Consider the following 16251-nt stretch of genomic DNA (forward strand, 5'->3'; position numbering starts at 1 on the left):
GACATATGGCGTAATGAAAAGCGTCACGATGTGTACAGAGCATTATTTGATGTATATATTTTTTGACAGGCAAATACCCAAAAAGCATTCCATATTAAAGCACCATTGCTCCCAGTGTCCGTCTATCATGGAATGACGTCACCTATCCATTGCGTTTCCGGTGTGGGTAGGCAGGGGGCTCCATATTCCCTGGTCTCGACTCTTCTGCAAACTAGGGAGAGACAAGGCTGGACACGGCTTCAGTTCCGTTGTGAGTCACACCGGCTACTATTGGATGCTATTAAGAAAAAATGGTTTAATCTACGAAAAGACAGCCACGCCACAATTTTGTGTGCATACCCCTCTTTAGCAGTGTTGAAGAAGATTTATTGGGAATGCGAATGAGTAGATAATCCGACCGGTCAACCTGAGATTCGACGGGAGGAAAACCCGACATCACTTGTCGGGATTAAAGCAAATGGGACCCACTGAGCCTCGAGTCTGAGTGAAGGGAACACGGTGGCGACGCTTAGAACAAGACAAATCTATGGATAAACATTGTCTATCAAAATGTCCGTCTTTTCTTTTTTTCTAGCTAGCTAAATTGGAGTTTGGGATTTCAGGGGTGTATTCATTAACTCTAATGTTAACTATGTATTGTTTAAGCACTAGACGGAAGCAAACACTGCAAACTAAACGGGGAGGGACCCACTTGTATTTTGTCGAATAGAAACTCGTTTTCCTTTCAAAACGTTTCCGTTTGGAGTGAGCTGTTTTTGTTTCAAAACGTTTTGCAACATATTCGGCATAATGAATACACCCAAATGCTCCACTTTGGGAAAATAAATCTTTACTTTTTCGGTTGCGCGTGAAGGGGGTAGGGTTATATTTCTTCTTCCATACCAACCCGGGGAGCGGTTTTTCGACTAAGAGTGGTAACTATCTTCGCTCATTGATAGAAAAATGTCAGCGAAGGTACGCCTGAAGAAGTTGGAGCAATTGCTCGTGGACGGAACCCAAAAGAACGCAAGTTCACTGAGCGTGGAGACCCTTCTGGATATCCTGATATGTTTGTACAACGAATGCAGCAACTCTCATTTGAAACGAGAGAAACATGTGACGGACTTTCTGGAATGGGGTACGTTTTTACATTTGGTAACCTGCTCTGATTTCATGGTCTGTGCCAGGGCTTGTGCTCTTTATGTGCAATTATACGTTCTCCGTTACTTGTAAGCCATCTATGCTAACTCTATCTGACAAGCGAACTGCATTTCTGGCCTAGCTAAGAGTCAGTCATTTGGAATAATTACATAAAGCTCTAGCATACTCGCATTTAAACCAATTAGGCTACTTATATTTCAAGTCATGGTACATTGTGCATATAGTTTGTGAAATAACCAATACCTTCATGATCATTTTTTTTGTCTATACCTCTTCACACTAAACATTCGTTTCTGAAATGTGGCCGGGTTAGTGTTCTCTTACAGAGGTGAATGTACTGTTTTTGTTGGATTGCTTATCTATTGCGACTCGGTGTGTGTGTGGAATCAAAATACAAACAGAATGCACTCAAAAGGATTGTGTTTTGTCAGGGAAACCGGTTGCTGACTTCAGCCTGTCCTATCAGGCACTGTTTACATTTTACTTGTCAGGGCTGTTCTACAAATGTGACCACATCTCCAATTTGAACCTCATACTCAGGTGAGGGTGAGGCTCATAACCTCGTGGTTTATAGTTTCCAGGTCAAGGGAAATTGAGGAATGATCCAACTTAATTTAGCCAAATAGGCCAATTGTTATTATTCAGAATGAATAACAAGCAAACTATACTTCGTGACAGAATTCCTCATGTTTTATGTCAGGACCCCCCCCCCCCCCAGGGCTGCAGTCATTCGATACAATGAGAGGATTCTCTAACTTGGGATTTTCATTGACGTCATTAATGAGATTACACCCCGGTGTGTCTGCTCCTGAAAATACGGTCGCTGTCATCAGAAGGTGCCACAACTCTGTTTTCACTGTCAAAGAGAGTCCAGTGCACCACTCCTCCTTGGGTCCTGGAACTATCTTAAGTCAGCATCCGATGAGGGGGGGAGAGAGTATGGCTGCACAGTTTCCTGCCCTACCACTGGATTCATCACATGGGCTCATTTGATTTATCCTAGGCCTGTTTGTGAATGGTCCTTCTGGAATTCAACCAGGGCAGCGAAATGAGATCTACTGTCCTGTGGGTTTTCAGTCCAACCCTAATTTAACACACCTGATTCTACAAAGTAGCTGCTTAACTATCTGAATCGGATATGCTAAATTAGGTTTGGATTAGAGTCAAGTTTATTGCTGTGGTTTTGGTCAGATCGAACACCTCAGGGTTGTGTTCAGTCACCACAAAATGGGTGAAAGGTAGAGTGATATACACTACCGGTCAAAAGTTTTAGAACACCTACTCATTCAAGGGTTTTTATTTTTATTTTATTTCTACATTGTAGAATAATAGTGAAGACATCAAAACTATGAAATAACACATGGAATCATGTAGTAACCAAAAAAGTTAAAAGAAATCCAAATGTTTTTTTGAGATGCTTCAAATAGCCACCCTTTGCCTTGATGACGGATTAGCACACTCTTGGAATTCTCTCAACCAGCTTCCTGAGGTATTCACCTGGATTTGCATTTCAAATAATACACTTCTAAAAAAAAACAAGGGAACACAAAAATAACACATCCTAGATCTGAATGAATGAAATCTTATTAAATACTTTTTCTTTACATCGTTGAATGTGCTGACAACAGTCACACAAAAATGATCAATGGAAAACAAATTTATCAACCCATGGAGGTCTGGATTTGGAGTCACACTAAAAAGTAAAGTGGAAAACCACACTACAGGCTGATCCAACTTTGATGTAATGTCCTTAAAACAAGTCAAAATTATGCTCAGTAGTGTGTGTGTGTGGCCTCCACGTGCCTGTGTGGCCTCCACGTGCCTGTATGACCTCCCTACAACGCCTGGTCATGCTCCTGATGAGGTGGCGGATGGTCTCCTGAGGGATCTCCTCCCAGACCTGGACTAAAGCATCTGCCAACTCCTGGACAGTCTGTGGTGCAACGTGGCGTTGGTGGATGGAGCGAGACATGATGTCCCATATGTGCTCAATTGGATTCAGGTCTGGGGAACGGGCGGGCCTGTCCATAGCATCAATGCCTTCCTCTTGCAGGAATTGCTGACACACTCCAGCCACATGAGGTCTAGCATTGTCTGGCATTAGGAGGAACCCAGGGCCAACCGCACCATGTGCTCGGTTCACCAACTACTTTGCAGACAGAGTTCAGTGTGTCAAATTGGAGGGCATGCTGTCCGGTCCTCTGGCAGTCTCTATGGGGGTGCCACAGGGTTCAATTCTCGGGCCGACTCTTTCCTCTGTATATATCAATGATGTTGCTCTTGCTGCGGGTGGTTCCCTGATCCACCTCTACGCAGACGACACCATTCTGTATACTTCCGGCCCGTCCTTGGACACTGTGAAATCTAACCTCCAAACGAGCTTCAATGCCATACAACACTCCTTCCGTGGCCTCCAACTGCTAGTAAAACCAAATGCATGCTTTTCAACCGTTCGCTGCCTGCACCCGCACGCCCGACTAGCATCACCACCCTGGATGGTTCCGACCTAGAATATGTGGACATCTTTAAGTACCTAGGTGTCTGGCTAGACTGTAAACTCTCCTTCCAGACTCCTATCAAACATCTCCAATCTAAAATCAAATCTAGAGTCGGCTTTCTATTCCGCAACAAAGCCTCCTCCACTCACGCCGCCGAACTTACCCTAGTAAAACTGACTATCCCTACCAATCCTCGACTTCGGCAATGGAAGCAATTTTCATCTATTTTAGATGACAATCTCAACCACACTGCCCTAACCCATCTGGACAAGAGGAATACCTATGTGAGAATGCTGTTCATTGACTACAGCTCAGCATTTAACACCATAGTACCCTCCAAACTCGTCATCAAGCTCGAGCCCCTGGGTCTCGACCCCAGTCTACAAAGAAACAATTGAGGTCTTGGCTGGTTTCTTTTGACTTTCCCATGATATCAAGCAAGGAGGCACTGAGTTTGACGATGTATTTCAAGGCCTATCTCCAATAGGCTAATCAACATCATTTGAGTCAATCACAAGCTTCTAAAGCCATTACATAATTTTCTGTCATTTACCAAGCTGTTTAATGGCACAGTCAACTTAGTGTATGTAAACTTCTGACCCACTGGAATTGTGATACAGTGAAATTAATCTGTCTGTAAACAATTGTTGGAAAAATGACTTGTGTCATGCACAAAGTAGATATCCTAACCGACTTGCAAAAACTATAGCTTCTTAAAAATAAATTTGTGGAGTGGTTGAAAAATGAGTTTTAATGACTACAACCTAAGTGTGTGAACTTCCGATTTCAACTGTAGGTGCCTAACGTTATGCTTGGCTAGTGGTTGGGGTTACATTTAGAAGCTAGTTTAAATGGTTAGGGTTAGTTGAAATGGTTAAGGTGATAGTTAGCGGAAGGGTTAGCTAACATGCTAAGTAGCTCAAGTTGTAAGTAATTGAAAAGACTAAAGTTGTCCGTGAGGAGATTCGGTTATATACGCCCACCCATCCACGCTGACCAATCACCCTACTTTAGTTTTTGAGTTAAGAAACCATGTCTTATGTAACTGTACCAAACGTAACCTAACATACTAATTATAGTGTCCTGGATTTACGTTTACGATGTTGTGTCTGAGACCAGGCTGGCAGAGTAGGCAGGCCAGCTCAATGGAGAGAGGCAGAAGCCTGCTCATACAGTGCATTCGGGAAGTATTCACAATGTTACTTTACAGCCTTATTCTAAAATGTATTAAATGTTTTCCCCTCATCAATCTACACGCAACACAATACCCCATGATGACAAAGCAGGTTATTAGACATTTTTGTAAATGTATAAAAAAAATGTAGAACTGATCACATTTACGTACGTATTCAGACCCTTTACTTAGTACTCTGAAGCACCCTGGGCAGCGAATACAGCCTAGAGTCTTGTGTATGACGCTACAAGCTTTGCACGCCTGTATTAGGGGAGTTTTTCCTATTCTTCTCTACAGATCCTTCAACACTGGATTGTGTTGTGACGCTAGCCACAATAGTGGAATTTGAAGTTTTCCTTCAAAATAAAAGTTTGGCATAATTCTGCTATTTGTATTCATTTGCATTGCTGTCAATGATGCATTTTTATTTTAAAGGCAAACTTCAAATTCCACTATTGTGGCTAGCGTCACAACACAACCCAATGCGTTCGAGCCTCAGTAGCCAGATGAAGCTAGCTGGCTGCTTATAATGTTGCTTTGGGCAACAGGATCAAGTAGCTGGCTAGCTATTTATTTTCATGAACTGAAGTTCAATTTCAATCGGCAAACAAGTGGCTACCGAGCTAATACTTAGTCACAAGGATTCCTAAATCATTGCTAAGAATAATGAAAATGACTGCAGTTTCTACTGGTCATTGTTTTCAGGCTGGTTGTATTGGTGCTAGCTAGGTACCAAGCTAAAGCAAGGTACCCCAGAAGTTGCGGTCGAACAAATGATGCTTTATTACTAACGAGGTATTGTAAAGACATCCTTCGTGGCCGGTGTTTGTTTGTACAGCTTTGACAGTGCTACTGTATTTTCTTTGACATGCAAAGACCCAAATGGCGTTCCATAGTATGTATGTCGTGAAGCTAATAACAGCGACGCTATTACTGTGTTACTCCGGTAGGGCAACATCTGAAAAATAGCGCACTTGGTAGTGTGTACCGGTGCTTGACCAGTCGGCGGAAGCCAACATCATCCACGGCAGAGAACGGTGGACTTTCAAGGGCATTGATTTCCATTATCTTGGCTTTAATGGCTTTCGCCTTTGAGTTGTCTCACTGAAATTTTGTTACTCTTTCAAATGATTGCTTGACCCACACAGCAGACATGGTGGGCTAGTTTAGGAATGCTGTGTTGCACGTATAGCGCAACATTTTACGTAGCGTCATTACGTCATGTACCTACATTATACAGCTATGCACGTCAGCTTTGACAAAGGTTTTTAATTAGACATTGGCCGACACGATGTTGGCATTTTTAGTTAATATCGGCTGATTCCGATATGTTCACCGATATGTCTTGCACCCCTATTCTCCAGAAATGTTCGATCTGGTTCAAGTCCGTAGTCTGGCAGGGCCAGTCAATGACATTCAGAGACTTGTGCCATAGCCACTCCTGTGTCTTGGCTGTGTGCTTAGGGTCGTTGTTCTGTTGGAAGTTGGACCTTCACCCCAGTCTGAACCTGCTCCAGAGCGCTCAGGACTTCATCAAGGATCTCTCTGTACTTTGCTCCGTTCATCTTTCCCTCAATCCTGACTAGTTTCCCAGTCCCTGGAAAAACACCCCCCACAGCATGATGCTGCCAGGTTTCCTCCAGACGTGATGCTTGGCATTTTGGCCCATTTCTCCATGCATATCTCCTCTAGAGCAGTGATGTTTTGGGGCTGTTGCTGGGCAACACAGACTTTCATCTCCCTCCAAAGATTTTCTATGGGGTTGAGATCTGGAGACTGGCGAGGCCACTCCAGGACCTTGAAATGCTTCTTACGAAGCCACTCCTTCGTTGCCCGGGTGGTGTGTTTGGGATCATTGTCATACTGAAAGACCTAGCCACATTTCATCTTCAATGCCCTTGCTGATGGAAGGAGGTTTTCACTCAAAATCTCAGGATAGATGGCCCCATTCATTCTTTCCTTTACATGGATCAGTCGTCCTGGTCCCTTTGTAGAAAAACGGCCCTAAAGCATGATGTTTCCACCCCCATGCTTCACAGTAGGTATGGTGTTCTTTGGATGCAACTCAGCATTCTTTGTCCTCCAAACACAACAAGTTGAGTTTTTACCCAAAAGTTCTATTTTGGTTTCATCTGACCATATGACATTCTCCCAATCTTCTTCTGGATCATCCAAATGCTCTCTAGCAAACTTCAGACGGGCCTGGACATGTACTGACTTAAGCAGGGGGATACATCTGGCACTGCAGGATTTGAGTCCCTGGCGGCGTAGTGTGTTACTGATGGTAGGCTTTGTTACTTTGGTCCCAGCTCTCTGCAGGTCATTCACTAGGTCCCCCCGTGTGGTTTTGGGATTTTTGCTCACCGTTCTTGTGATCATTTTGACCCAACGGGGTGAGATCTTGCGTGGAGCTCCAGATCGAGGGAGATTATCAGTGGTCTTGTATGTCTTACATTTCCTACTAATTGCTCCCACAGTTGATTTCTTCAAACCAAGCTGCTTACCTATTGCAGATTCAGTCTTCCCAGCCTGGTGCAGGTCTACAATTTTGTTTCTATTGTCCTTTGACAGCTCTTTGGTCTTGGCCATAGTGGAGTTTGGAGTGTGAATGTTTGGGGTTGTGGACAGGTCTTTTATACTGATAACAAGTTCAAACAGGTGCCATTAATACAGGGCCAAATCATTAGCTAAATCTTGTAATGAATCTGGAGATTGGCCAAGTTCAAGAGACTAGACTGGTTTAACCCTGGATTGTACACTGAAATGCTCTGGCCCCCCAATGGTGGAACAAACTCCCTCACGACGCCAGGACAGCGGAGTCAATCACCACCTTCCGGAGACACCTGAAACCCCACCTCTTCAAGGAATACCTAGGATAGGATAAAGCAATCCTTCACACCCCCCAGGTTAAATGATTTAGATGCACTATTGTAAAGTGGCTGTTCCACTGATGTCAGAAGGTGAATTCACCAATTTGTAAGTCGCTCTGGATAAGAGCGTCTGCTAAATGACTTAAATGTAAATGTAAGGTAAAAAGTGGAGGACAGAGGAGCCTCTTAAAGAAGAAGTTACAGGTCTGTGTGAGCCAGAAATCTTGCTTGTTTGTAGGTGACCAAATACTTATTTTCCACCATAATTTGCAAATAAATTTATTAAAAATCCTACAATGTGATTTTCTGGATTTTTTTTTTCTCCCTAATTTTGTCTGTCATAGTTGAAGTGTGCCCATGATGAAAATTACAGGCCTCTCTCATCTTTTTAAGTTGGAGAACTTGCACAATTGGTGGCTGACTAAATACTTTTTTGCCCCACTGTATGAAAGTAGGTGTTTCTGTTTTCATATTTAATACATTTGCTAAAATGTCTAAACCTGTTTTCGCTTTGACATTGTGTGTTGATTTGTATTTTATTTTAGTATAAGGCTGTAACGTAACAATGTGATCAAAGTCCCTGGGGCTGAATACTTTCCGAATGCACTGAATGTTTTGGTACTCTACACCTCACAATGTCTTGCATGCCTTGCAAATTCACCAAGTAGCCTAAAGTTTGCATCTTCTTCTCTTCTTCTCTATTTGAATTCCCCAACATCCCCAGACCTTTATAGCCTGTTGACATGGAAAGTGGGGAAATAACATCCAGCTTCACCATGCTCAACAGGATGTTCAATTTGTTCGACTGAGGGTACCTTAAATACTCAACAGGATGTTCGACTGAGGGTACCTTACATACTCAACAGGATGTTCGACTGAGGGTACCTTACATACTCAACAGGATGTTCGACTGAGGGTACCTTACATACTCAACAGGATGTTCAATTTGTTTGACTGAGGGTACCTTACATACTCAACAGGATGTTCAATTTGTTCGACTGAGGGTACCTTACATACTCAACAGGATGTTCAATTTGTTCGACTGAGGGTACCTTACACACTCAACAGGATGTTTGACTGAGGGTACCTTACATACTCAACAGGATGTTTGACTGAGGGTACCTTACATACTCAACAGGATGTTCAATTTGTTCGACTGAGGGTACCTTACATACTCAACAGGATGTTTGACTGAGGGTACCTTACATACTCAACAGGATGTTCAATTTGTTCGACTGAGGGTACCTTACATACTCAACAGGATGTTTGACTGAGGGTACCTTACATACTCAACAGGATGTTCAATTTGTTCGACTGAGGGTACCTTACACACTCAACAGGATGTTTGACTGAGGGTACCTTACATACTCAACAGGATGTTCGACTGAGGGTACCTTACATACTCAACAGGATGTTCGACTGAGGGTACCTTACATACTCAACAGGGTGTTCAATTTGTTCGACTGAGGGTACCTTACATACTCAACAGGATGTTCGACTGAGGGTACCTTAAATACTCAACAGGATGTTTGACTGAGGGTACCTTACATACTCAACAGGATGTTCGACTGAGGGTACCTTACATACTCAACAGGATGTTCGACTGAGGGTACCTTACATACTCAACAGGATGTTCGACTGAGGGTACCTTAAATACTCAACAGGATGTTTGACTGAGGGTACCTTACATACTCAACAGGATGTTCGACTGAGGGTACCTTACATACTCAACAGGATGTTCGACTGAGGGTACCTTACATACTCAACAGGATGTTCGACTGAGGGTACCTTACATACTCAACAGGATGTTCGACTGAGGGTACCTTACATACTCAACAGGGTGTTCAATTTGTTCGACTGAGGGTACCTTACATACTCAACAGGATGTTCGACTGAGGGTACCTTAAATACTCAACAGGATGTTTGACTGAGGGTACCTTACATACTCAACAGGATGTTCGACTGAGGGTACCTTACATACTCAACAGGATGTTCGACTGAGGGTACCTTACATACTCAACAGGATGTTCGACTGAGGGTACCTTAAATACTCAACAGGATGTTTGACTGAGGGTACCTTACATACTCAACAGGATGTTCGACTGAGGGTACCTTACATACTCAACAGGATGTTCGACTGAGGGTACCTTACATACTCAACAGGATGTTCGACTGAGGGTACCTTACATACTCAACAGGATGTTCGACTGAGGGTACCTTACATACTCAACAGGGTGTTCAATTTGTTCGACTGAGGGTACCTTACATACTCAACAGGATGTTCGACTGAGGGTACCTTAAATACTCAACAGGATGTTTGACTGAGGGTACCTTACATACTCAACAGGATGTTCGACTGAGGGTACCTTACATACTCAACAGGATGTTCGAATGAGGGTACCTTACATACTCAACAGGATGTTCGACTGAGGGTACCTTACATACTCAACAGGATGTTCGACTGAGGGTACCTTACATACTCAACAGGATGTTCAATTTGTTCGACTGAGGGTACCTTACATACTCAACAGGATGTTCGACTGAGGGTACCTTACATACTCAACAGGATGTTCGACTGAGGGTACCTTACATACTCAACAGGATGTTTGACTGAGGGTACCTTACATACTCAACAGGATGTTCAATTTGTTCGACTGAGGGTACCTTACATACTCAACAGGATGTTCGACTGAGGGTACCTTACATACTCAACAGGATGTTCGACTGAGGGTACCTTACATACTCAACAGGATGTTCGACTGAGGGTACCTTACATACTCAACAGGATGTTTGACTGAGGGTACCTTACATACTCAACAGGATGTTCGACTGAGGGTACCTTACATACTCAACAGGATGTTCGACTGAGGGTACCTTACATACTCAACAGGATGTTCGACTGAGGGTACCTTACATACTCAACAGGATGTTCAATTTGTTTGACTGAGGGTACCTTACATACTCAACAGGATGTTTGACTGAGGGTACCTTACATACTCAACAGGATGTTCGACTGAGGGTACCTTACATACTCAACAGGATGTTTGACTGAGGGTACCTTACATACTCAACAGGATGTTCGACTGAGGGTACCTTACATACTCAACGGGATGTTCGACTGAGGGTACCTTACATACTCAACGGGATGTTCGACTGAGGGTACCTTACATACTCAACGGGATGTTCGACTGAGGGTACCTTACATACTCAACGGGATGTTCGACTGAGGGTACCTTACATACTCAACGGGATGTTTGACTGAGGGTACCTTACATACTCAACGGGATGTTTGACTGAGGGTACCTTACATACTCAACGGGATGTTTGACTGAGGGTACCTTACATACTCAACAGGATGTTCGACTGAGGGTACCTTACATACTCAACAGGATGTTCGACTGAGGGTACCTTACATACTCAACAGGATGTTTGACTGAGGGTACCTTACATACTCAACAGGATGTTCGACTGAGGGTACCTTACATACTCAACAGGATGTTCTTTTGTTTTTACACTTCTACCAATAGGTGTCTTTCTTCGAGGCATTGTAATGCTCCTCTGGTCTTTGTGGTTGAATCTGTTTTAAATTCAATGTTCGACTGAGGGTACCTTACATATTACTGTATATGTGGGGTAGAGAGTAGTCATTCAAAAATTCATGTTCATAAACACTTATTGCACACATTGAGTTCATGCAACTTATTTTTACTCCTGACCTTATTGACTCAGCTTTTCATTCTTTATTCATTTGTGTACATTTCTAAACACATAATTCCACGTTGACGTTATGGAATATTGTGATGTAAAATCTAAATTTAATCCACTTTTTAAATTGACTGTAACACAACACTGTGGAAAAATTCAAAGGGTGTGAATAAGACTCGGGTGATGAAATTGAATTTAGAAGTATATTACATAATTTCTAACTGGTAATACATTTCTTGTTTTATAAACAAAGGATGCTCACCTGTTACTTTAGATTTTTTGTGCAATTCAACATTTTTGCTCGTAAATCTGAGTGGTTGGACTTTTTCTTTTTAACTACCTGCCAGAGTGGCTGTTGGACCAAGAAGTTACTTTTCCAACCTGGTAACAGCGGCAGAGACAATCCTCGCCTGGATTAAGATCTCTGCTGTCTACTGTTTATTTTGTTACAATCGAAGTTTTGAGATACTTGCATTAGGGTTGTGACGTTTAAACACATTCTGTGACCTAATACTAATATTGTGCAAGATGGATGTCAATTCTTCGTGGGTAGCTAGCTAACAGTTCTTTGAGGCTAACAGTAGTAGCTAGCCAGTTAGCCCTATTGACTTATGATGGGCTTGCGATCTGCGGTACGTAGGCAGGTAAACATGCCAAAATGAATGCAGCATGTATTTATTAACAAATCAAGATACAATATTGTAGGTAGGCAACATATGAGATGTGAACAGGCAACATTTCATTCCGAAGTCAGTCTATTTTCTTTCACTTCAGCTCAAATAATGGCTGCCATTGATTTGAAGAAATGTTGCATCATTTTTTTACATAGTTGCTTGAAAATATATACGAACGGATTATACCCATTAGAGAAGTGCCCTCCGTGCTCCGTTTCCTTCGATTTGGACTCATCCTCCCGTGCTCCAATTTGTGTGCTCTGAGCACGGTAGTATGCATTTTGAGAAACACTGTGAGAGAATCTGACTGGTAGCTTAGCATTTGAAGCAAACTCAAACATTGAAAAACAACCTAATTGTGAACAAAACAATGTAAATCGCCAAGACTTTAAAGTAAATTAGACCAACTTTTATGCCTGTGCCAGCACTTCTAAAAAGGGATCTTCACCACTTAAATCAGTGAGCACAGCACCCCATCTCTGCAGTGTTCCTGCACATCAGGGGATATATACACACACACACACACAGTGGGGCAAAAAAGTATTTAGTCAGCCACCAATTATGACAGACAAAATGAGGGAAGAAAATCCAGAAAATCACATTGTAGGATTTTTAATGAATTTATTTGCAAATGATGGTGGAAAATAAGTATTTGCGTCTGAAAACCCATGCTTTGGTGGTGATGGATGGGGGTGTACAGTCTGGCCCATACTGAAGGGAGCAGGAGAGATTTACTGCTGTAGATTGAGTTGACTTTGGGTAGTGCTGCACATCCGTCAGATTCTGAGTAGGGCTGCCAGTCCAAAGCGGTCTTCACGTTCCTGCTCTGTCACCGGTAGCCTATGTCATGGCTTCGGTGTTGGAAAGCACTGACTGACTTTTGCCATCAATCCCTCTTGGCTAGATTATCATGTTACATCTGCAATTTATTACCTCCGCCCTCTGAGTCCTGTTCAGTTTAGGTGTCCTGTTTAAGATGACAACATACTTTTAGGCTAATGTTTCATATAGACGGATGAATGAAATGCATCTCGGGCGAGGGGAATTAAGTTAAATAAGCTTAAATTATATTTAAAGCTTCCTCTTAAACATCTTGCAGTGCACGTCCACAAATCGTAGTTGCGTTGACATGAATGGCATTCGTTTAAGGCTACCAGTAATCTATTTAATTAGAAGACAATGGTTCTTCTTTCCATCAGTGTGAACAGCTGATGCCTCTGTCACTGGGCTGCCCGTTCTCCAAGTGGCACTCTGTCCTGTGCCAAGCGTATACCCTCTGGATCTGTACGGGAGCCTAAAGCAGCTGTCAAAGCGGCAGGCACCCTCCTGCCTACTGAACATTCTATGGCGTAAAGAACGACCAACTACCTAAGGGGTTCAATGACACTGGCTGCTAGAATTGTTGAAGTACTCTATGTACTGTATACATTTTTCCAAAGCAGCTCAGTGTAGGCAGAGACCTAATTAGAGTTTGAGCTATGAATGAAAAAGCACTGCGCTCTACATTTCCATTCACGCTATTGTGATGTTTGCCAAAAAAGTGCAAGTAATTTCATGACGGTTGCGGAGATCCTATAAAAAGTACATTACTGCAAAGCTTCTGTAGCTGGTGTTTCACTTTCCGCATGGAATCACTCTGATTGCCGGTGATGGGAGTTTATTGTAATTGACAAGATGGGGCTTGTGTGAATTACAGAAATAACACGTAATTTAGGCTGAGGATATGAAAGTCCGGTCTTTGTCTTCAAAGGGTTTAGCTAGAATCATGTTGGCACTTCAATCGACATATGACGCCTGATGGTTGTGTGGAGACACTAGCGTGCAAGTAATTTGTTGTCACTTTCCTTATACTAACAAGGCCCACATGTCGGCCTTTCACTGTCGCTCTCTTGGTATGCATATGCAGAGCATCAAATCGAGATTATAATCTGAGAGCTCATTTCATGATGCTGGTTTACGTAATCCTTCAAGCAATCCAGTGATTGGTGGGTGGTCACTTGGCCCACTGCTATCTGCTCTGTCAAGGGGACACAGCCTACCCACATTTTTATTGGTTAAGTAAATCCTCACCACCTCACCTTGAATGCTGCGAGGGACCAATCACATCAGAGATAAAATAAACAACCTAACAGGGACCTGAAGGCAAAGGGTGTGCTCAGTTTAAGTTGTTGTCAAAATCATCAGTGCTAATGGTCCACAGGTTTTAGCATGCGTGTTACATTTTGTGGTAGCCATTACTCCACACTTCATGTGTGTATCGTGACCCTTTTGTGAGCTCCATTGCCGAGCCGTGAACCCGTCATTCTGCGTGTAGGCTATGAAGGATCTGCCACAGGAGGGAATGAACGTCTCGTTTGTTTAAATGAACACAGTCGAGAGGCAGGTTGCTCCCTCTGTTTAGAGAAAAAGGCTTGGGAGTGATAAACGCACTCTACACAGGATCGGTCTGCATGTCCTCATATGGCGAGGAGTGCTGCAGATTGGCTCCTAGCAGGCCCTGCTTGGGTCCGTGCCAGCCCTCCCGCAGAGCCTTGTAAACCGGGGTGGAGAGATGGGGTACAGTGCTCAGTTTGTGGCTGTGTTGTGAGGTCTGTTGGCCATACTGGCTCATGACTTAGTCTGCTGGTTTGTCTGTTTTGACCAGATCACTGTGGAGACAGGTTTATTTTCCAAATAAGCATGCTCTATTAGACTTGGCTGCCGTTTCCCAAATAGTTTATGATGGAGTTAAGGCATATTTATACAGAATAAAGTGTCAGCACTTGGAAGCTAGGGATGGGCACGGTTAATCGACTAATCGAACGGGCCTATTTTAACAATGGAAAGACTGTCTAAATTAAATAACTATCTCTCTGACATTTCAAATTCAAAACCTTTATGACATACCGTAGCCTACAGAGGTTTCACGCGCTTGTTGTTATTGTCGGGCATTCAAAGTGACACTAGACCACAGTCGGGCTCCATGTGTAGCTATCAATGTCAGATCTCTAATCAATGCAAAATGGAATTAAAATTACAGAATTCAATTGGCTAAATGAGGAGTAGACGACAACAAGCAACCATCAGGTCGGTCGTTTTTTAATTTGAATGAAGTTGTAGACAAGGACAGAAAGCGCAGCACAATATGGCTGGCTATCTTTGTTCGCTTCGAGCAGTCAAGAGAAGCACTACCAGATGGGATGATGGATAATATATGGGATCTACCAGTTTGTTTCACTTGCACCAGTCTGCATGGCTCTCTCCCTCCTGTGTGTAATTGACCGGCCCCAGCCCATCCCCCGCTCTGATGTAAGCAGAGCTCCCAAGTCACGCAGGCTACACATCAAGCTCGTTCCCAACTTTTAAACATGTATTTTGACTATCTGGGTTTCTGAAAACGTTTCATGATTATTCAAATAGTGATATTATTTTAAATGCCCATCCCTATTGAAAGCCTAAGTAACATTTTCTATGCGGTTGCTAACATTGCCAAAAACCCTCTTTGATCCCATTTTGTATGTAACACATCAGCATAACAGACAAAGATAAGTTGTCACTCTCTATTCATTGGATAATGTTGTCAAATGGTCTAATGTAAAACATCATGGTCTTTTGAAATTTGTGTGTAACAACGTGTGGATATTCACACAGGTTCGTCCTATGGTTGAGAAACTTTGAGGAACACAGACCGACTGCTCGTGCTTCATGCATGGCTCATGTGAGAGAACTGGTATACTAAAACAGATTCACCTAAGATATGATACAACAGGGACATTATATGATGGTGTAATGTGAGAGAACTGGTATACTAAAACAGATTCACCTAACATATGATACAACAGGGACATTATATGATGGTGTAATGTGAGAGAACTGCTATACTAAAACAGATTCACCTAACATATGATACAACAGGGACATTATATGATGGTGTAATGTGAGCGAACTGCTATACTAAAACAGATTCACCTAACATATGATACAACAGGGACATTATATGATGGTGTAATGTGAGTGAACTGGTATACTAAAACAGATTCACCTAACATATGATACAACAGGGACATTATATGATGGTGTAATGTGAGTGAACTGGTATACTAAAACAGATTCACCTAACATATGATACAACAGGGACATTATATGATGGTGTAATGTGAGCGAACTGGTATACTAAAACAGATTCACCTAACATATATGATACAACAGGG

The 16251-nt window shown here is 42.6% G+C and overlaps 1 protein-coding gene across 2 annotated transcripts in view; it reads left to right on the forward strand.

The window, feature by feature from the left end:
- Positions 1–220: 220 nt before the first annotated feature.
- The window catches only part of LOC135557382 (serine/threonine-protein kinase MRCK beta-like), a 143302-nt gene continuing 127271 nt past the window's right edge, over positions 221–16251 (forward strand). For both annotated transcript variants that reach the window (XM_064990602.1, XM_064990603.1), the window contains exon 1: positions 221–1117. In XM_064990602.1, coding sequence (XP_064846674.1) covers positions 943–1117 — 175 coding nt within the window. In that variant the 5' untranslated portion in view covers positions 221–942. The remainder of the gene's footprint in view (positions 1118–16251) is intronic.

This window comes from Oncorhynchus masou, chromosome 16, assembly GCF_036934945.1.
Source record: "Oncorhynchus masou masou isolate Uvic2021 chromosome 16, UVic_Omas_1.1, whole genome shotgun sequence".
NCBI classification, from domain to species: domain Eukaryota; kingdom Metazoa; phylum Chordata; class Actinopteri; order Salmoniformes; family Salmonidae; genus Oncorhynchus; species Oncorhynchus masou.